Raw genomic sequence first — 22,620 nt, forward strand, 5'->3', positions numbered from 1 at the left:
GTCTCAACTCTCTTCACCCTGGGATACACATTTAACAACTGTCTCAACCCAAATTTATAGAAATATGTTTTTCATTGGATAGCTTTTCCACCATAACTACACATGCGTAGGTGTGACACGTTCATGTATTTCGTTTGATAATGTAACATTGGATTAAACGTTTTAAGTCATTTATATTTTTCCATTATTTATTTTAGAGGAGAAAATGACATAGTCTTACTACATTGTAACGACATCAAAACAAAAATTACATACTTTTTTCAGTGCACTAAACTCCAAATTATTAATTGTCACAACAAAGCCAGCAGGTCTGACAAAAATCAACTTGACTTCTTGTCAAGTGCATCTTGTCTTGTAATACTCGACGGTGTTTTATGAATAAAAAAAAGAGTACTGTACTCATACATATATATTAGCGTTTTACACGCATCATTTTATCAAAATAAATTCATGCCGAGTCCGTATTGAGTTTTCAGTTTTTAGCGTGAGCACGTAAACAAATAAAAAAAAAAACAGCAATCGCCCTACGATTTCTTTTCTTTTTTTTTCTTTTTTTTTTTTTTTTGCTATACTGTAATCCAAAATAAAATTGTACTTACACAGTACAATTATTCAAATGAATTTAACATATAAATGTGGGAAGCTTCCCTGAACTACACTTTGAAGGCGGATCAGGCCCGCCCCCTGACGGCTATCTATAACTACTACTATCCACCCATCCATTTTTTGAGTCACTTATTCTCATGATGGTCACGGGAGTGCAGGAGCCAATCCCAGCTGTCATCGGGCAGGAGGCAAGGGTACACCCTCAACTGGTTGCCAGCCAATCGCAGGAGACTGACAACAGTCGCATTCGCAATCACACTTCGGGCCAATTTATAGTCTCCAATTAATGCATGTTTTATTTTGGGATGTGGGAAGAAACTGGAGTGCCTGGGGAAAATCCACACAGGCACGGGGAGAACCTGCAAACTCCACACAGGTGGGGCCGGGATTTGAACCCGGTCCTCAGAACTGCGAGGCCAACGCTCTACCGTTCCGGCTGACTACTGTCTTTGTCAAATCAATTTGTTACCGATGTTATTCATTACATTCAATACACATAGCACAGTTGTGCGTAACAGACGTTTTGGGATGCTAAATAAACCACTGGACCAACAAAATAAAATAAAAACCCTCTTCTGTAATGACATTTGGACAACAGCCATAACAGAAATCCAGAATCGGTCATTCATTTCATTCCTATATCTTTTATACTTTACTACGAGAACTATTCCAGTAACAACTCATTCAATTGGCTAGTCCACATTTCAGTTATCCAACCAGATTTGAGTTTGCTGTTACTATGAAGAATTAAGTGGTCGGACGCTTTGAATGGCGTTACTATGAAAATAATTTATATGAATGAATTGCGAAGGCCACTTTCTCGTGGTCACAACAGCACTTTGGTTGTCTTTGTAATGCTACTGTGTTCGGAAAGGTTAGCAGCTACAGCTAACGTAGTTTACGCACACAGCAATAGAACCCTAAAGCTAAATAGCGACGTGACCGCTAATCTTCATGAGGACTAAACAACCTTCAAATGGCTATTACAGTGTTGGGAGTCGGCACAGGCGTTTTCGTCATCACTGCTGTTTGGATAGTGACTTTTTTGCTCTGTTTGATGCTTCTGAGAGCGTCTGGATCATCAAAGTGAGTAAAATACCCAAGACGTCACAATCATCACACCAACCACAATAGTTCCTTATTTACACACGTGTCGATCTTAACGTTATATACTCGAGATAAAATAACTTCACAGTCACCTTTGTTTACGTTCCGGTAGTTTTCTATTTCGCTGGATAATCAGTCTTCGAATGGTACAAAAATGCAATGGGTTGGGCAAGGCGTATTGGTAATCGCTGCAGTTTTAATAGTGTCTCAAATACTTGGGTTGACGCTGCAAAGACCGACTGGATCACTGATGTGAGAGCACCAGCAACACACCTCACACCACCCCGAATACAATGCTGATTCAAGTAAATTTTAGGAGGTAAACTATGTGTGGTTTTATTAGTGAGCTGTACTGTAAAACATACCCTAAAATACCTGTATAGTTGACTATTTTCATGGTTAAAAAAGCAGTCATGCATATTAGTTGTACATAATTATCATGTGAAAAGCACCATATGCAAATTCACCATTTTTTCTTTTGTTGTCTTCACTATATGAAATTTGTGTGTGATATTTCCAGGCTAGGAGTTGTCCCAGTTTTCATTTTGGCTCTTACCATTACCCTGGGACTGGTGTTTTTCCCTCAGAGCCCAACTACCCCATCTGCTTTCAGAGAGACAGAGGTGAAGCTCCACACTGATCTGACTCAATCTTCTATTTATACATTCCTTCTAAATCACATTTTAACGTGCACACCCAATGTTAAACATGAGTATCCATGCAAATGGGCCCTTTCATGATAATAACTATTCTGAATTATCATTTGATAAATGAAATGGACACAATAGTTTTTCAGGTCTCGATAAATTGTCCATGTTGTGGTGAGCTGGCGTACAGTGAGCTGACAGAGTTGGACGGCTGTGTCATTGGCTCGCAGTCGGCTCATGGAACGCCAGCGGACCGATACAACTGTTTGTTGTGCTCTCTAGCTCCCTAGCCTAGGAGCTAAACAGCTTGCTCCACCGCAGCAATGTCATTTAAAACAGCAGCACCTCTCCAAGTTGTTCTGTGTACGAGTCCCCAATGAACGCAAATGGTAAAGTTAACTTTATCAAGCCTGATCCCAGTCAGAGACGCTATTCAGCCAGTAGTTGACTCCAACGAATGTTAACATATATTTTTGACTGACGACTGATGGGCTCGTCATTAGTGGATCAACCACACAGTAGCCAGGTTGACTTGGAGTCTTTTCTGTCTTTCCGTTTGATATAATTTAATTTGAAGATCTCTGGTTAACTGTTTGCATGTGACGTGATCTGTTACAATCAGGTCTTTACTCGGGTTCACACCAATCAGATCGGTGAGATTGGTATCGGTCGACCATTAGCATTTTATGTAGGTCGGCGAAAATGTCATCATTCGCCGATGCGATGAATGACATCATTGGTCGGCTCCACGAAAGACATTTACTCCTTGTTGCCATCGTACACAACATATCTGAATCCAAAATCTAGTGTCTTTTTATATAGTAGTATTTGTGTAGTTATTTTTTGAGTGTCTTTTAACGTATTACTGTCAATATCTGATGGCCACTAAAGTTATTTAAAAAAATATGTCGGCGGAATGAGACTGACAACACGTAATGCAGACTACAGACTACAAGACAAATTTGCTCTTTCACAATTTCTCCATCTCAGATCACAGGAATAAAGTTTTTGTATTCCGTTACCACCGCATCCCGTTTTTTATGATTATTGGGCTTTATCTTGGAACCGCAAAAGCGGCTGGATACCGTCATTAACATGGCAACAGCAACAAGTGTGTATCACTATACCATTATTCCTTACAAAACAGCTCAGTGAGGTTGGCTGGAAAGCGTTTGTGAACAGCAGTTTTCAGTTCTGCCCACAGATTCTCGATTTGATTCAGGTCTGGACTTTGACATGGCCATTCTAAGATATGGATACATTTATTTGTGAACCATTCCATTGTAGATTTGGCTTTGTTTTGGATCATTGTCCTGTTGGAAGATAAATCTCCGTCCCAGTCTCAGGTTTTTTGCAGATTCCAACAGGTTTTCCTCCAGAAAGGTATTATATTTGCCTCCATTCATCTTCCCATCAATTTTAACCATCTTCCCTATCACTGCTGAAGAAAAGCAGGTCCAAACCATGAGGCTGCCACCACCATGTTTGACAGTGGGGATGGTGTGTTCAGGGTGAAGAGCTGTGTTGCTTTTACGCCAAACATATCCTTTTGCATGTTTTCTCAAAAAGTTCATCTGACCAGAGCACCTTCTTCCACGTTTGGTGTGTCTCCCAGGTCGCAAGCTTTAAACAAGACTTTTTATGGATATCTTTGACAAAATTGCTTTCTTCTTGCCACTCTTCCATAAAGGCCAGATTTGTGCAGTGTACAACTGATTGTTGTCCCATGGACAGACTCTCCCTCCTCAGCTGTAGATCTCTGGAGTTCATCCAGAGTGATCCTTGGCCTCTTGGCCGCATCTGTGATCATCAGTCTTCTTGTTCGAGGTGAAAGTTTAGAGGGACGGCCGGGTCTTGGTCGATATGCAGTGCTCTGATACTCCTTCCGTTTCAATATGATTGCTTGCACAGTGCTCCTTGAGATGTTTAAAGCTTGGGAAATCTTTTTGCATCCAAATCAGACTTTAAATTTCTCCAGAACAGTATCTCGGACCTGCCTGGTGTGTTCCTTGGGCTTCATGATGCTCTCTGCACTTTAAACAGAACCCTGAGACTATCACAGAAGAGGTGCATTCATACGGAGACTTGATTACACACAGGTGGATTCTCTTTATCATCATCAGTCAACATTGGATCATTCAGAGATCCTCACTGACCTTCTGGAGTGAGTTTGCTGCACTGAAAGTAAAGGGGCCGAATCATATTGCACGTGTTTTATTTGTTAAAAAAGTATAAAATATCCAATAAATTTAATTCCACTTCACGATTGTGTCCCACTTGTTGTTGATTTTTGACCCAAAAAAATAATTGTATATATTTATGTTTGAAGCCTGAAATGTGGTGAAAAGTTCAAAAGGGGCGAATACTTTCACAAGGCACTGTAGATTCTTTATTACGTCATCTGACGCAGATCTTTGTTCAACGTTTGGGAATTGCCTATATCAGGACTGGCTTCTTTTTAGACAGGGCTTCTTAACAAGAACGACTCGGATTATCTGCCTGCTGCCACTCATCTTTTGGATATTTCTGGATTCTTTACTCCATCGCTGGAAATAGCATTTGCCTTCACGGACATTCATTCAGACTGTGGTGACTATACGTTATTTCTTTAGTTAGCTAATAATACATTGTTGGACCTAATCTGCCATATTCATGAATTGCAGTACAACATAATTAATCTAAATTGGTCATTTTTCTTTGCGCCCTGGTCATCTAAACACCTCACAGCGTGGTAACTGTCTGCGGACTGGTGGTTAGGGACATCTGCTTTAGGGTCAAAATTGTCTTGTTGTGGCAGTGTCACAGCAGGATAGCTTCATAGAATGGAGTTTTTTGGGGGGAATCCGTGTGTCACCTCAGTTTGCTGAAAACGTGTCTGCTACATCTTTTTGATGATACAATCATGGCTCAACGAACATGTAGTTTTTGGGAGTTTCCCAAAAGTAATGGTTGGGCGATTTGAGGATTCCGCGCTATGCCAGTGATACATAAAGTTACATTACACAAATACGGTAATAGGCCAGTGGTTTGATCAGACTATAGAAGGAAACAGCACCCTAAGTTCAGACCAAAGTTAATTATGCAGTCAGTTCAAGTGTAATTGAAAAATATTGCTACGAAAAGAATTTCAAACTTGTTTCCTTCAATACCAGCACATTGTTTTTGTGAAATTCAAATTGCCTTCATCTTGCTATGGTCCTTCTCCTTCAGTTAAGTGAAAGCTCTGTCCTGACCTCTGGCGGCATATAATAACATTCTGTAATTAGAAGTAGTCTTTCCATTTGTATTATATTGTGGACTTATCTCTCAACTACATACAAGATCGTTCACAACTCTTTAGAATTCACAACACCAAATTGATTGTATCATCTTTTCCCTCCACAGATTGTGGACACTTTGTTCATCGCTCGCTATGTGTTGCTGGCTTTAATAAGTGTCCTCTTTCTCTGCGCCTTGTTCCTGCTACTCCCCTTTCATTTCTTGGAGCCTGTCTATGCTAAAGCTTTGAGAACATACTAGAAGAGTTGCCACCGGATCACATTGCTCATGTAAACAACCTAAAAGAAGAGAAGCCAGCAAGAGGCCCAGTTCATCTTTGTTACAGACTGCGGAACCAAAATAACGGGACTTTCCCATGGCCAACATTCCATGTATTGCAGGTAAAAACTGGAGAACTATGTAGTGGTTTGGGGATGGTGGTTTAAGTCAGTATGTTCCTATTGGATGCATCTACACCATTACTCACATTAGGTCAATGTGCATTTAGGTACTGTCTTCCTTTTGAAATGTTTTGTTTGCTTGAAATGTCTTTTTACGTTTTATTATTATTTTTAAACCCCGCTATTTCTGTTAACTATTTTTTAAAATTCCCATGTGATAGTACTTGTGATTCTTTGACCTGTTATTTTTATTTTTTCAATTTTATTAATAAAAAAGAATTACACAAATACACTTTGTCTTTTTAAAACTACAGCATAACGGAACTTGTATGAATGTGGCATTCGAATTTAAGTTCAAGTTTACACAGGCTAAATATGTTGACACACTTTATTTAAAAGCAGAAATATCCAAAGCGGTGACTGAAATTTGCGTATAAATTCCAATTATGATCCCATTCATCCATGCATTTTCGATAACACTTCTCATTAGGGTCACAGTTAACGGTGATGAAAGTCCTCCAGATTTTCCCGGAATTCCGGATTTTTAAATTTTCATGTAAATTGCTCCTGAAAATTGAGGAAAATTTGCCTATAATTAATCCGGATATTAGTTGACAACATTGGACGAACATGCGTTTGAGTTCGTTGTTTTGCTTTCACGAGCGTAGCCATGTTGAGGCACGAACACTAGTAACAGTAACGCCCCTTCCCTCGCATTCTCTCAAGATGTCGCTTATTTTGTGTGGACATTAATTTACGCGTTTATTTCCTGAACGTTAACTAAACAAGGCTGCTTCAAAAAACAACCAGTATTCACCCGGAAACAGGAAATGCAAGTTAACCGTACAGATCATGTACGATAGCGCATGTTCAGAACTGCTTCACGTAATGCGAGCGCATTTAAGTCGAAAGTAATCAACATCATGAGGCATGTCAAAGGAAATTCAGTTACACCAGGCAGGGGTGCTCTTTGCGTCGATCGCGAGGCAGTGTGACGGCGCAAAAAAAAAAAAAAACTATCATCCACCTCGTCGCTTGATTCAGGTGTGGCCAATATTTGGAACGTATGCACGTAAAGTTGCCTTCTAGTAAGCCGGCCTATTTACGGCAGTCACGTGGCGCGTGCCCCCCCCCCCCACACACACACACACACAACAATACGTCACGATTGCCAACAGGAATGTTTACAATGTATCGAAAGCTTGTTGCCATGAACGCTGATCATGTTGAAGTAAACTTTCAGCATTTTCAAAACATTGCGGGGATAGACCGTTCATGTTTATTCCTTGACAGCCCAGTGCATTAAACTTTGCTTCAGATAAAGTTTGTCATATCAAGAATTTGTATTGATGAAAAATTTTAAATACCGTTTTATCATGTTCTACTAATATCAGTTGAAATTGGAAATTATCTTTTCTGAGTTTTCTATTTTAGTTATGTATTTGTTAATTTTATTTCTAATTTACAGTTATGTTATATTAATCCAGTAAGTTATTTTAAAGCCATCCTCAATCACACCTGCAACTTTATCTGCGAGCTTGACTGACCACACCCGTACATGTTTCAAATGTGAGTGACTGTGTAACAAAATATTAAAGGCAACTGATTATACTATGAGTATTAGTAGATCTATATCTAAGATAGTGAGCAATGTGGTGTATCAGTACAACGCGACGTAACAAGTTTGAGACTTAAACGTTAATAGTAATTACTACAGATCAACGTCTTTAACATCTTTTGTTGTACGGTGTAGAAATTCTAGGATACATTTTTGTGTATATTCTATTTCTGTAATATGTATAATGTGGGGAAAAAGACAATTTTAGATGTCTTTTTACTGAATAGTTCACTTAATTCATTTGTGTTTATATAAGCTGTCATATTTTAAGCATATTTTAATGACAAATGTGGTTTTGTACTATCCAGTGATAGTGGGACGGCGGGCAAAAAAATCTGAACTTGGCCCTTGGGGAACTTCTGGCCAATTTTTTTTTGGGTCAGGACTTAGAAATTTTACTTTAAATTTTTGTCTGAATTTTGTTCACAGAAATAGCCAGAATGCACCACAGCCAACACCCCCCCCCCCCGACCCCCTAGTGCTCGCATTTGTATTTTCAGGAATTTTCACAAAAGTCCACTTTCATCTAAGTTAAGAAGAGCTTAACCCAGCAGACTTCAGGCAAAAGGCAGGGTGCAAGGCTGGTCGTAAAGTCAATGGTCAATATACTGTACATTTTGCAAATTGTGATTGTTGAACAACTCAGAAAGAAGCAGAACACACATTCAGAGATGTTGATAAGAGTGATGAGCCGCATAAACCATCTCTGTGTCTCTGAGTTGCATTTCAGGAGAATAAATCACTCAAAAGTAATGTTACATAAAATTTACTGAAATTTTATTATGAAAATCAGGCGTTCAAGACACCGGGGTCCCAGATAAAGCGCCAATGTTTAACAATTGTTTTGTGTATATAAACAGACAAGATGTGAGTTGTATCATATGTACAAGGGACATTCTCCCACGAAGCTGTGTGGCTTGTCAATACGCATTTTGGGAAATTCCAATCTCATCAATAGTTACTTAATTTGTGGGTTTTCTTCAGAGGGTGCCAAAAGTTTTATCTGAGCCATCTGTACAGATAACATAATCTGGGGCTTCTTGGCTATATCTGAAACTGTCATGGGCGAGGAAGCCAAGGCAAGGTGTGGAGGACCCAAGTGCAGGGAAACGAGGGACGCAAGGCAGACTAAAAAGTCTCAAAATAATATTTATTTCAAAGAAATGCAAACTAAACAAAATAAAAACCAAACACTGAAATAAAGACACAATCACACCTTGGGACAATTTAGAGTGTCCAATTAATGCATGTTTTTGGGATGTGGGAGAAAACCGGAGTGCCTGGAGAAAACCCATGCAGGCACGGGGAGAACATGCAAATTCCAGACGCGCGGGGCCGGGATTGAACCTGTCAGGTTTACTCAGCCTTTGCAGTCAGACAACATCAGTGACGTGGTCAGTGATATAGCGTCTGGTGATAGCACGGCTCACGCAACCAAGGACATTTAAAGTACAATTTCTCAAGGAAGGAAGACAAGAGGAACTCTTGCTCGCGAGGACTATGTGGGATGGGTCTCTTTCACCATCTCCACAGATCCTTTTTATTCCCAAGCGTGGTCCGCATCACAACAAAGCAAACATGACATAAAAACAGCAACTGTGACAAAAATAGCCAATGAGAGTCTGCGATGCCTTCATCATCCTCTTGAGATAGTCAAGTCTTTGTTGTCTGCTGTATATTTGTCTGGTGTTTCCACGGCACCCACTGTAACTCGATTGCATCATATTGTTGAGGCATATCATAGCAAAAGTTTCCATGGCACCCAATGGGTAATTGCATCACATTAAGCAAAGAAGCATTAAAAACAACCAAGAGAGCAAATATGAGATGACTTTATATTCAATTAAACCAACAGAATCCCAGTCCTCAGAACTGTGAGGCCAACGCTTTACAACTGCTCCACCGTGACACCGTATTATTATTATTCAATCATTGTAAATGTTACAACATTATTTATTTTTCCAATTTAGCAGGGTTCAATCCATAGGAAATGGGAACGGTTGCAAGCATGCTGAAGAAGATCTGAAATATACACTATCAACAGGAGGAGATACCAGTTGGATGGTTTCAAAAATCACTTTCATGGGATCACTGCTGAATGCACATACTCGAAGCCTGCGAGACCATGGTATTGTTTCTTTTGTTCATAGAAAAAAAAAAGACTGTGCAAAGTAGCATTGCTGTATTCATTGAAACACATTTTTGTTTCAGCAATTAAAAAAGATGGCATGGTGAATGACGGGTTAACAGGAAAAATGTATTGATTTGCTCAAAGCACAAACAATTTGCTTTCATGGAAGACTAAGGAAATCCAAGTATTCACATTTCAGAGGCTTGAGTAGGTGAATTGTGACTTTGAAAATTGCATTTGAAACATATTCAAAACATTTCATTTTCTGTCCAATAAGCTTGCAAGCGATGTGTTGGACACGCCTTGTGTTTTCATTGTTCCTAAAGAACATTTATGTGACTACTGATGCACTGTTGTTGTTTTTTTTTGTTTGTTTGTTTTGTTTTGTTTTTGTTTTACATCAGCTCTTGTTTGACTTTTGTTTTGTTAGTTTTCGGCTACTTTGGAGGGGAGCAGTTGAACATGAGACAATCATCATTAGCGCATAAAAGCTGGCTTAATTCCAAAGCTCCTTTTATCACATAATGGATACACCTCAGCTTATGCCATGACAGCAACTCCCTTTGCTTTTCTTTTTGTTAACAATAATTTGTATTGTAAATACAAGATGGCAACTGAACAACAGCAACTCCATAGCTGATAATTACATCAGACAAAGCTTTTGCAAAACAGAAATAATTTTAGCATGACTGACTTAGCATTTCTGATGGTTACTTTAAACAGATCCACTGGTTTTCCCTAAGCTTCGACAATATTTCATCGATACTGTTGAAATTAAACCACCCCGAAGGTAGAGAATTCTTTATCCCACAGTAGGGTTCCGTGTTCAACCAGCAGAGTAACCAAACCACTAATGTGGTCACTCAGGTACTCCATATGAGGAAATTGGGAGTTATTCCTGAGAGGAAAAAAAAAAGAAAAGCCTGAGGTAACTCACTCAAGGACTATGAGGAAAAACAAACAAACAAACACACACAAACACACTCAAACAAGGACAATAGAGAACAGAATGCACCAAACAACAGTATCTTTCATGGCTTATAACGTGTTGGAAATGCCCAAATGATGAACTTTGGTCTCACTGAGTTTGCCAAATAGATTATAGGTCCTTTGCAATTCAACATATGAATACAATTGTTAATTTTACCCCAAAGATCACACACAAAGCTGTATTTACCACACACTTTTAGAGAGACTAGGTAAACATTGCCATCTGGGTGATTTAACATGAACTGAGACACATTCTTCTGGGAAAAGTACACTAACTTTGGTGTCCCCAAACTATTAATGATTTTTTTTGTGGTGTGAGAGCTGGGTGGGGAAGTGGCGGCATACATATCACAATTGGAGGGAAAAAATGGCCGGGAATGAGAACAGCCAGCTTCTGGTCCAGTGCATCTCAATGCAGAATCTACTGGAGAGGAGTGCACCACATCCCCTTTGCAGTTTCCGAACTTCACACTCCACGCTTTCAGCTCACACCTCTTTACCCTTGTATTGCTGTCGCTTTCTCTCGTCTTCCCGCCCCCGTCTCTTTATATATCCGGCTGGCTGCACCACACAAAGACTTTGTTCCTTGTTTTCAAATGATCCCTCCAACTCCCACTTTCTTTGTTCTGCTCATTTTCCCACTCCCCAGACAGAGTGTAGCCACAAAAATTAAAATGAGGAACGCAAAGAGGAAAAGTGGTGGTAGGGGGCGGATGACAGAGATTACAGAGGTGAGTTAGTGTGAGGAATGTGGATGAGAACATAAATGTCCGCCAAGGAAAACTGTTGGGTATTCTGAACCAGGCCTTTATGGAGAATATCAAGGCCTAATGATTTTCTGGATTTAGAATCCTGAAATTCAAACGAAAGTGCAGTGACTTTGAATGAATCATTTATTTAGCAAATTATACCATCTGATGAATTGTAGGACAATTTTCCATGATGAATACTTCCTCCTATTTGTTTTAGCACAATTACAGTATGACCATAGTGTAGATGTTTTCTTAGTACCGCTTTCTGCAAGGGTGAAGATATGTTCTCCTGCAAGCTTGCAGTCACTTTAAAGGAAACGTCTACACAGGTCAGAAAGATTTTGATTCTCCACCCCCACCCCCAACTGAAATGCCCAAGTTTCCCAGCTTGTGTGAAATGGATCTGGATTGGGCAGCAAAAGGAACACAGTGTATAGATGTGGACCGGAACTAATGCGATTGGTTTTGATTCATTAAATTCCCTTTTGTTATTCTGGTTGGAATTCCACCCCACATCTCGTCAGGCTTCACACTTTTAAAAATAGGAGTAGAAAGAGGGCAACTTTTAACCGAACTTCAAGATTGCGAAATCTCTGATTGGAAGGATCCGCTCATTCAGAGAGACTGATCAAAACCAATAGCACAAATGATATGAGTCATTACTTCAGCAAAAATGATTGTGAAATTATAAATCTTCATGCAAAATGCACGCTGGGTGTCATGGTCTGTTTTGGCTTGGGTTGTGGTTAGTTTAGTTTGTTTTCCTGTGTTCCATGTTGTTCATCTCTTATGCTACTGTGTCTACCTGTTCTCGTCAACCTTCGACCTTGTGTCGAGAAATCAGTGTCCTCCAGCCCTTAGTGTCTTGTCCAAGTGCTCCTTGTTGTCCCGTCAATCTGTTTGTATTTAGTTCCCTGGTTTCGTTCTGTTTTTTGTTCGTTTATTGTCGTTGTCACTGTTTACATTTACACTGTTTTATTATTTTGGACGTCTATTGTGGGATATTTATTTTGCTTACCCCGCCCCTTTTTTTTTTTGCATCTATTTTCCCGAGGCGTCACAGTTTTGAGGACCAGGGTTTAAATCTCGGCCCCAACTGTGTGGAGTTAGGATGTTTTTCCCTTGCCTGCATGGGTTTTCTACAAATACTCATCCAGGCACACCCCAAAAATATGCATGGTAGGTAAATCCAAGGATCCTGGATCAACATACCTGTGCAAGCAGCTATTTTAAAATGAACTATTTTAAATGCAAATACTGTACGACAATTGCCTCACAGACAAGAGCTTGCAGTCATGTGTCAATATTAAAGTTAACATTTTACTGTACATGCCTAATTTTGAGAAGCTGTCCAGTGATGTCTGAAAACAGAAGTCATATTCACCGGGTAAGAATAAAATTCTGTCATTGGCAATTATTTAGCAATAAAGTGTGCGTTTATATGGTGGCTTCTTTTTTTGTCAGTATATATTTGGAATGACACCGAGGCATATGATTGATTTGTTGCTCAGGTTTGAGGATGGCTGCATTGTAGAGTGCTTGACAAAAGAGGATGCTGCATTTTACAATGCACTCACGTAGTATTTCTTGAAAACTAAAAAGGATAATGCACAGAAATCAAGCAGAGCAACTTTCTTTTGTAGTCTCATCCGTGTGTTACTCTCTCAGCTGTCTTCTCGCTTCCATGGGGCTGACTTTAAAAAAAAAAAAAAACTATTGGGGCACGGTGGAGCAACTGGTTAGAGCGTTGGCCTCACAGTCCTGAGGACCCCCGCTTCTGTAGAGTTTGCATGTCCTCCCCATGCTTGTATGTTTACTCCGGGCATTCCGGTTTTCTCCCACATCCAAAAAATATACATTAATTGGAGACTCTAAATTGCCCCCATGTGTGATTGTGAGTGTGACTTCTGTCTCTATCTGCTCTCCAATAAGGCTGGCAGCTGTTTCAGGGTGTACCCCGCCTCCTGCACAATGACAGCTAGGATTCCTGCGACTCTCGTGAAGATAAGTGGCTGATAAAATGGATGGATGGATGGATGGAGGGAAGAAATACAATTGTGAAATATTGCAAAGAAACTATGCAGCCAAGTTGGAAAAACAGATTTGCGATATCGACTCTAAAGGCCACTTTATACACCGACATTGCATCACGTTACCTACACATTGCCCCGTGCAGCTGTGGAGCTTGCCGCACGTGTCAAAAAAGTTCTGGGGAGAAAGCTGCAGAGCTCATCTCTCATGATTGGTCCGTTTTAGTCACATGCTGTGATGATGTACTCACTGTTCCTCACTGCTGTGCTCACCTACGCCACTGCCTTTATCGATTTTACAGCATAATTAAATGCATCATCTGGTCATTTAGGTCTATTTATTCAAGTAGACAATGTTCCACGGTCGCCATTGTTGTTGCTTTGTTCCATGTTACAGAAAGGAAATTAAAAATGGCCACTGGAAATGACCAAAATGTGCCTACAAAATGCCATGCTTTGGCCTCCTAGCCAATACCAGCCGTAGCGATACCTCTGACTTGGAGAAGAACTGCAAGACATTCTCAAAACTGTGCGCGTGGGTTGCAAAGTATGCACAGGATAGCCGCAGTGTCGTCAGCGTGGTCGCTGCATGTGTGAGTATAAAGAAGCCTTAAATCAGTATGGCATCTATTACAATCACGAACCAACCGATGATCCCCACCAATGGACAACAATAGTAGCCAGCCAACGACTTGAACAGCTTCTACTTCAGATTCCAAAAGAACACTTTCACACCTCACACCCACCCAGCTGCACCACTGACAAGTATTACACCTCGAACTTTGGCGTTCACCATCCATGAACAGGATGTGAGATGCATTTTCAAACTAATAAATTGACAAAGTGGCAGGTCCAAACCTTGTGTCCAATCCTCCCTCAAATCTGTGTGGACCAGCTCAATCCAGTCTTCACAGAGATCTTCTGTAGATCTCTGGAACTGTGCAAAAACCCATCCTGATTCAGACGCTCCACTCTCATCCTGGGCCCCAAGAAACCTACAATCTCGGGTCCAAATGACTACACACCCTGTCACATCTACCACCCCCATGCTTCCCGTTAGGGATGGTGTTCTTGGGATGGAACTCATCATTAGTCTTCCTCCAAACACGGTTCGTGTAATTAATTTTCTCTGTAACCTTAGAACATACAGCCTTGTGTTTGTTGATATTGTCCACATTTAGTTGTACATGCGGTCTTCCGCAAGCCTTAATCCATCGTAGACACTTCCTCAACTGTGTTTTAGGCTTTGGAAATTGAATCAACTGGGCCCCTTGTAACCTAGCAGGATATCTTTCATCAAAATTGCACGTTCCCCAAGCACAACTGAGGACCATTTTCTTTGTAACATTAACTTTTCCGAGCGCACGCTACTGACAACCAGCATGTCAAGACAGGGGTTAAGACAATGCGAATATCTGATTGGCTAATATTGTACGAGTGATTGACAGGTCGGAAAGGTCCATTGCATAGAATTTCGGGATTTCATCATCTGTGGTCCATAATATCACAATGTTCAGAGAATCTGGAGAAATCACTGCATGTACGCAACCAGGGCAAAAAACAAAATTGAATGCTCATGCCACTGCATCAAAAACCACTTCACTGTCACTTTGTAATGGATATCACCATATGGGCTCAGAAACTCATCAGAAAACCAATGTCAGTAAATAGTTTGGCACTACATCCGAAAGTGCAACTTAAAATTTTGCTACGCAAAGCAAAAGTCATTTATCAGCAACACCCAGAAATGCCTCTGACTTCTCTAAGATGCACAAAGATTTAAGATGAACTTGTGCAAAGTGGATAAGTTATCTATAGTCCGACGAGTTCACATTTCAAATTATTTTCGGTAATTGTGGACATCGTGTCCCCCGACCCAAAAAGCAAAAGAACCATGTAGACGCTTATGGACCCTAAGTTCATAAGCCAGCATCTGTGATGGTATGGGGCTGTGTTAGTGCCAGCACCATGGGTAACTTATACATCTGTGAAGGCACCATTAATCCTGAAGGGTGCATACAAGTTTTGGAGAAACGTGCTGCCATTCAAGCAAAATCTTATTCACAAAAGCCCCTGCTTATTTCAGCAAGACAAAACCAAACCACATTTTGCACGTAACAACAGCGTGACTTCATAGTAAAAGACTACAGGGACTAGACTGGTTTGACCCCAGTCCAGACCCTCCCCACTATCACCACCACCACCACAACCAAAAAAGTGTGCTGCATTATGACGTGTAAAATATGACAACGGAGACCTTGGTCTGTTGAACAGCTGAAACAGTACATTAGGCAGTAATGGGAAAGAATTCCATCTTCAAAACTTCCAAAATTTGTGTCCTCAGTTCCCAAACATTTATTGAATGGTGTTAAAAGAAAAGGTGACGTAACACAGTGGTACAGCGAAGGAAATAAGTATTTGAACACCCTGCTATATTTCAAGTTTTCCTCTTAGAAATCATAGAGGGGTCTGAAATTTTTATCATAGGTGCATGTCCACTGTGAGAGAGATAATCTAAAAAGAAAAATCTAGAAATCCCAATGTATGATTTTTTAATGATTTATTTGTGTGATACAGCTGAAAATAAGTATTTTAACACCTGTCTATCAGCTAGAATTCTGACCCTCAAAGACCTGTTAGTCCGCTTTTAAAACTCCACCTCCACTCCATGTATTATCCTGAATCTGATTCACCTGTGTGAGGTCATTATCTGCATAAAGACACCTGTCCACCCCATACAATCAGTAAGACTCAAACTTGTAACATGGCCAAGACCAAATACCCATCCAAAGACACCAGAGACAAAATTATACAACTCCACACAGCTAGAAAGGGCTATGGAGAAATTGCCAAGCAGGTGGGTGAAAAAAGGTCCACTGTTGAAGCAATCATGAGAAAATAGAAGAAGCTAAACATGACGGTCAATCACAATGGGAGTGGAGCCCCATGCAATATATCACTTCGTGGGGCCTCAATGATCCTTAGAAATGTGAGGAATCAGCCCAGGAATACACGACAGGACTTGGTCAATGACCTGAAAAGAGCTGGGACCACCGTTTCCAAGGTGACTGTTGGTAATACACTAAGATGCCATGGTGTGAAATCATGCATGGCACGGAAGGTTCCCCTGCTTAAACCAGCACATCTCAAGGCCCGTCCTAAGTTTGCCAATGACCATTTGGATGATGCAGAGGAGTCATGGGAGAAAGCTTTGTGGTCAGATGAGACCAAAATGGAACTTTTTGCCCATAATTCCACTAACCGTGTTTGGAGGAAGACGAATGATGAGTTCCATCACAAGAACACCATCCCTACTGTGAAGCATGGGGGTGGTAGCATCATGCTTTGGGGTTGTGTTTCTGCACATGGGACAGGACAAATTCACTGTATTAAAGAGAGGATGACCGCGGCCATGTATTGAGATATTGGGGAACAACCTCTTTCCCTCAGTCATACCATTGAAGATGGGTCCTGGCTGGGTCTTGCAACATGACAATGACCCGAAGCACACACCCAAGAAAACCAAGGAGTGGCTCCGTCAGAAGCACATCAAGATTTTGGCGTGGCCGAGGCAGTCTCCAGACCTAAACCCAATAGAAAATCTTGTGAAGGAGCCGAAACTCTGTGTTTCTCACTGACAGCCCAGAAACCTGTCTGATCTAGAGAAGATTTGTGTGGAGGACTGGGCCTAAATCCCTCCTGCAGTGTGTGCAAACCTGGTGAACAACTACAGGAAGGTTTGACCTCTGTAATTGCAAACACGGTTTACTGTAACAAATATTGACGTTTTTTTCAGGTGTTCAAATACTTACTTGCAGCTGTATCACACAAATAAATTGTTTAAAAATTATACATTGTGATTTCTGGATTTTCTTTTAAAATTATCTCTCTCACAGTGGACATGCACCTTGGATGAAAATTTCAGACCCCTCCATGATTTCTAAGTGGGAGAACTTACAATATAGCAGGGTGTTCAAATATTTATTTTCTTCACTGTACCACTGTCTTACGTCACCTTTTCTTTTAACACCATTAAATGTTTGGTAACTGAGGACACGAATTGTGGAAGCTTTGTAGGTGGAATTCTTTCCCATTACTGCCTAATGTACAGCTTCAGCTGTTCAACAGACCAAGGTTTCGGTTGTCATATTTTACACATCATAATGCGGCACAGTTTTTGGGGTTTTCACTGTAAACATGATCCTGTCTCAGCTTTTTTAGAATGTGTTGTAGCCATAAATTTCAGAGTTCATGATTTTTTGCAAAGTTGCAAGTTGTATGTAGTGTATTGAATTAAATAAAGGTTGAACATGATTTCCAAATTGCATTCTGTTATTTACGGTATGTCAAGCACAATGTGCCAGCTTGTCTGGAATTGGTTTGTACCTACAGTATGACAATTTGAAATGATTGTTCAGAATATAGCAACAATCATCAAAATCACACATGATTCGCTGTCGAGACGCATATGAATGGAGGTGGAGGGCCCATGGTCCTTGAATTTGATGCCCCTGGGATAGGTTATCTCTTTCCATCCATCCATTTTCTTAGCCGCTTATCCTCATGAGGGTCGTGAGAGTGCTGGAGCCTTTCCCAGCTGTCAATGGGCAGGAGGCAGGGTACACCCTGAACTGGATGCCAGCCAATCGCAGGGGATACACAATCACACCGAGGGCCAATTTAGAGTGTCCAATTAATGTTGCATGCTTTTAGGATATGGGCGCTAAACCAGAGTGCCCGGAGAAAACCCACGCAGGGACTGGGGTAACATGCAAACTCCACACAGACGGGTCCGGGATCGTACCCTCAGAACTGTGAGGACAACGCTTTCCAGCTGCTTCACCGTGCCGCCAGGTTGTCTCTTTTTGTCTCAAAAATTATTTGGCATGTTGAGTAAGATTTACCCATGACAGAAATATGCACTGCAACAGTTATCCATTACGTCTGATGCACATTTCTTAAGAAGGAATTTGTCACACCAGACTGGAGTTACATGTTCTCCCCATGCTTGTTTCCTCCCATTTTCCTCCCGTGGTAGGTTTACTGAAGACTGTAAACTGCCTGTAGGTGTGAATGTGAGTGGAAATGGGAAGATAGCTGGGACAGCACGCCCAAGACGTTAGTGAGGATAAGCGATACAAAAACTAGATGAATGATCAATTATCATCAATCGGTGGCTGGTTTTCTGGAAAACACAAAATAATTGCACTCATCAGCAATTTAACATTCCGGAAGTCCTTAATCACCCGTACCATTTTCATAACTCACATTTTTTATTTCTTTTTAATGCAAATGGTAGACATGCAGTATAATCTTTGTACCCTCTGAGAGTGCCCCAGCAAATTTGCCAAAGGTGTTAGAAACGAAACACAACTGTTCTTACATGGTGTACTTAGTCACTCTTCTTTATTTCTAACATACTGTACAAGCGTCATGTTGTGTGAACTGACATCTACAAATTAGCTTGGCAAGTTGACTGCTTGGAGGTCAGCTTCTTAAAGTACTGTGGCGAAAGCTGTGTTACTCCATATCCTGTAGTACTTGTCCGACAAATGAGACAATTTGTATCATTTTGTGTCAGAATCTAGAATGTTTAAAATCTTTGTAACCTGGTACTGGGTACGATGATGACTTAACAGACATATTTGACCCCTTCCCCCACCGCCTTTAAACCTGGTTTTACTCTTCCTTCCTCAGTCTCAGACTTAGCAAATGCAAATTAAATGGCATGTGTGTGTGACAAGACAGCATACTTTAGTCCCCTTTCCCTAGGCATTTGCTCTGCATGAGGTCCAAGTCTTGGGTTTTGTGTGTGTAGGTTGTTGTTGTTATTGGTGCTGTGTGTGTGTTTGTGTGAATTTCTCTTCTCCCTCCTCTTTTCTGTCTCCCTCAGAAAAAAAGGACCCAATGAGGAGGATGAATGGGAGCAAAGAGAATCTAAATTAAAGAGGGTGGGATAAAGGGTTCACACGTGTTTTTGGATTATCATGTTAAACGTATGTGGGTTGGAGTTTTATAGTGTTTTTCATTCACTCTGCTTGAGTGTCATAGTAGAATCAATGCAGATTTTAGCACTTGCACCCAGAAAGTGAAGGTAGGACTTTTGGACTCACCATGAAGGTCAGTGCATGGCTACTCTATGCGTCGTGGCTCTACTCCTGGGCTGAGTTCTCTCAGCAGTGCAAATGCCAAGATCTCTGTCCAACAGAACTGGAGGATAAGAAGTCAAAGGCTCGACTCAAGGTGCATTTTCACAATCCTCTTGGACACAAGCACACAACTCTCAGGAGCAGACCACACCACAGAAAAGGTGAGCTCTTAAAAATCTTTACATTTTGCTAAGGTTGTTAATGTGCTGTTGTCAGTCAGAAGTCAAATAATATAGCAATAAACAGGTTTCAATGACAGAAAACAGCGTTCATTGTAATATGAATTGCAAATCTGACCATTTACTTTCATATTTGAAATAAATTTGAAAGAGAACATGAACATGAATTTGTAGGTTCCAATGTGGAGTTCAGGAATTCTGATGTGAAATGGTCATATTTCAGTGACTATAAGCAATATGGTGCAAAGGTCGTAGGCCACCATTGGATTTGGTGTTTTAGCAATGCCATAAGTATCAAATATATCTATACGGCACTAAGTAGAGCAGTGACCTTCATGAAGTCTAGAATAGAATTATATGATTCTGGGGTTTGGACATTTCTATTGGTACCCTATTGACTAACTTGGAAAAGAACGTGGGGGGGGGGGGCTTACTTGATGCACTATTGCTCTATAAAGTTTTGTGGACATTGGTTTTACATTAATTTTTCTAAACTTTCAGTCTTCTTCATTTTTTTACAACTCATGAGAAGTGTGAAAAACAAAACTAGTGACCAAAGATTGTTGCATAGCACTGGAATGGACACATCGTTGTGCGCTTGATTTGTTTTTAAAAGAGTATTAGTACTTACTAATATCTCACTCAACAGTCTCTTTTTATCACAACCCTTTTCTTTTGGTTCTCCATCCCCATCCTTTCCCACTTTCTTTCTTTCTTCTTTCTTTCTTTCTTTCTTTATTTATTTATTTATTTCTCTCTTTCTTAACTGCCTTTATAATGTGTTTCTAGCAACACGTTCTGAAAAAATCAAAAGCCAGCATCTGTGATAATATTCGTGTGTGTTAGTGCCCTTGAGTACCTTACTCGTGTGAAGCCCCCATTAATGTTGAAAAATACAAACAGGGATTGGAGAAACATATGCTGCCATCCAAGCACTATCTTTTTCAGCGACATCCCTGTTTTTATCAACAAGACAATGCCAAGCCATATCCTGCGTGTTACAAGAGTGTGACTTCATAGTAAAAGACCATGAATTGGAGACTGGTCTGCTAGCAGTCCAAGCCTGTCTACAAGTGTTGGCAAACCTAAAGGTTATATAAAACAGTGGAATACTCGCACCAGTCCCAGCTTTTTTGAACATGTTGCAGACAACAAATTCAAAATGAGTATTTGAAAAATAAAATAAAAACAATGGTTTTTCAGAGAGTCACTATTGGTGAAGTGGTACACACGCCTGACTTTGGTGCGGGGAGCATGGGATCAATTCCCGCTCAGTGGTGTCGATATCTGCCTTGCATCTGACTGGTGACCAGTTCAGGGTGTAGTCCGCCTTTCGCCTGAAGCTGGCTGGGTTGTGCTCCGGCTCTCCCATGACCCTTGTGAGGATAAGCAGCTTGGATAATGGATGGACGGATAGTTTATCAGTTTGAACATTAAACATGCTGTCTTTGGAGTGTATTCAATTCAACACAGGTTGAAAAAAAAATTTGCCAATTATAATCTGTTCTTATTTACACGTTACACTGTCAACGGCATGGCCAGGCCACTGCTCTGTGCGCGGCAGCCTCTCATTTGCCTCATTGTCTCTAATAAAGCCATGTATTTAAGCCTTATGTGTTGCATCGCGAGTTGCCAGTTCGTCGCGTGAGACTGCAGTAGTCTGCGTGAGTATACGAAGTTCCTGTGTATTTGCCTTGTTGTCACGGCCAGCGCACCTGTACCACCATAGTTTTTAGCCTAGTAGTTATCGGACCTTTTTTTTTTTTGGACCTTGCCTTTTGCTATGTGTTTTTGTGCCTTTGCCTTTTTTGGACTCCTTACCTGTGCATGACCTCACCCTGGAATAAAACCACACTCGATATCATGTCACTGCCTCAGAGTCCAGCATTTGGGTCCATCCCCTTGTCCCATGCTTGTGACATTACACAAAGGCACAAGTTCATTGCAAGCGAGGGTTGTATACATTTTCGGGGCTTTTATTTTGAAATTGGCCCTCACAGCATGTTGGAGGTGTGTTTCCATAATGCAGAGTATAGTATTGACAATCTTTGTGGAGACTGAGTTAACTTGACCTGACTGCAGTAATGTTCAGAGGTGATTTCACTCTGCTCAGTGTAATCGTGGCACTTCTTTTTCCAGGTAAGTTATTTACTTTGGATCTACTTTATATTCTACAATGTATTTATGTACATTGTATTTTTTCAACACTTGTATTCATGGGGTTAAAGCCCAAGGGATTCTTAAAATGGGGACATAAAATATGTGTAAAATATGTGAAGTACACCCGAACAGCCGGTATCTACATTTCATGAAATGTTTTTAACTGACTGAAAAGTATTACATAAATGGCAATGTGTCATCAATGAATGTGCATTTGTTTGTGTATGTACACTGGATGGCGATTGAATCATCCTGGTGTATTTAGAAGTCCACCCTAACTTCAATTAAAATGGCTAAATTTGTCTGAACAGAAATTTTAAGATTTTTTTCAGGTGTTTTGAGGGAAGGTTTTTTTTCCCTTCTAGGTGGGGCAAATGTGACATTGTCACTAAGTAGGTTATTGTTATCTGCTGTTTGAAGGATTTCCATTTCTCTTGAATGAAGGACCCACTGAAGAAGAGCAGCCCTTAAGGTGGTTTTGCAGTAATATACGTATATGTATATTGTTAATGTGAAGTTTATAAAAAGGCTTAACAAAGCCCTAGTAAATATATACCTCAAGTTTGTACTTTCTTTAAGCATGAGAATGCTT

At 40.5% G+C, this 22,620-nt stretch overlaps 3 protein-coding genes across 11 annotated transcripts in view; 2 read left to right on the top strand and 1 right to left on the bottom strand.

The window, feature by feature from the left end:
* pknox2 (pbx/knotted 1 homeobox 2) overlaps nucleotides 1-1,934 on the bottom strand; it is a 187,198-nt gene extending 185,264 nt beyond the window's left edge. Inside the window, exon 1 of one of the 3 annotated variants that reach the window (XM_061803465.1) lies at nucleotides 1,806-1,934. The gene's annotated coding sequence lies outside the window, so the exon portion shown is untranslated. The remainder of the gene's footprint in view (nucleotides 1-1,805) is intronic. The other 2 variants (XM_061803459.1, XM_061803458.1) reach the window with 2 other exon arrangements.
* On the top strand, nucleotides 1,303-6,177 carry tmem218 (transmembrane protein 218). 2 transcript variants are annotated; one of them, XM_061803468.1, is made up of 4 exons: nucleotides 1,303-1,692; nucleotides 1,948-1,965; nucleotides 2,234-2,336; nucleotides 5,745-6,177. In XM_061803468.1, exons 1-4 carry the CDS (start codon nucleotides 1,583-1,585, stop codon nucleotides 5,877-5,879), a joined length of 366 nt encoding a protein of 121 aa, XP_061659452.1. In that variant the 5' UTR covers nucleotides 1,303-1,582; the 3' UTR covers nucleotides 5,880-6,177. The 2 variants fall into 2 exon arrangements, with proteins under 2 accessions (XP_061659452.1, XP_061659453.1); XM_061803469.1 differs by lacking the exon at nucleotides 1,948-1,965 and having other exon boundaries at nucleotides 1,308-1,692.
* Nucleotides 6,178-12,661: 6,484 nt separating this feature from the next.
* The window catches only part of robo4 (roundabout, axon guidance receptor, homolog 4 (Drosophila)), a 37,265-nt gene continuing 27,306 nt past the window's right edge, over nucleotides 12,662-22,620 (top strand). For 4 of the 6 annotated variants that reach the window (XR_009792498.1, XM_061803535.1, XM_061803538.1 and 1 more), the window contains exon 1: nucleotides 19,640-19,850. Coding sequence is in view for 5 of the 6 variants with exons in the window: in XM_061803535.1 (XP_061659519.1) it covers nucleotides 19,655-19,850 (196 nt within the window). In the remaining variant the exon portion in view is untranslated. Of the gene's footprint in view, nucleotides 12,690-19,639; nucleotides 19,851-21,873; nucleotides 22,008-22,620 lie in introns of those variants that run through there. The other 2 variants (XM_061803539.1, XM_061803540.1) reach the window with 2 other exon arrangements.

Source organism: Syngnathoides biaculeatus, chromosome 18, assembly GCF_019802595.1.
Source record: "Syngnathoides biaculeatus isolate LvHL_M chromosome 18, ASM1980259v1, whole genome shotgun sequence".
In the NCBI taxonomy this organism is placed as follows: domain Eukaryota; kingdom Metazoa; phylum Chordata; class Actinopteri; order Syngnathiformes; family Syngnathidae; genus Syngnathoides; species Syngnathoides biaculeatus.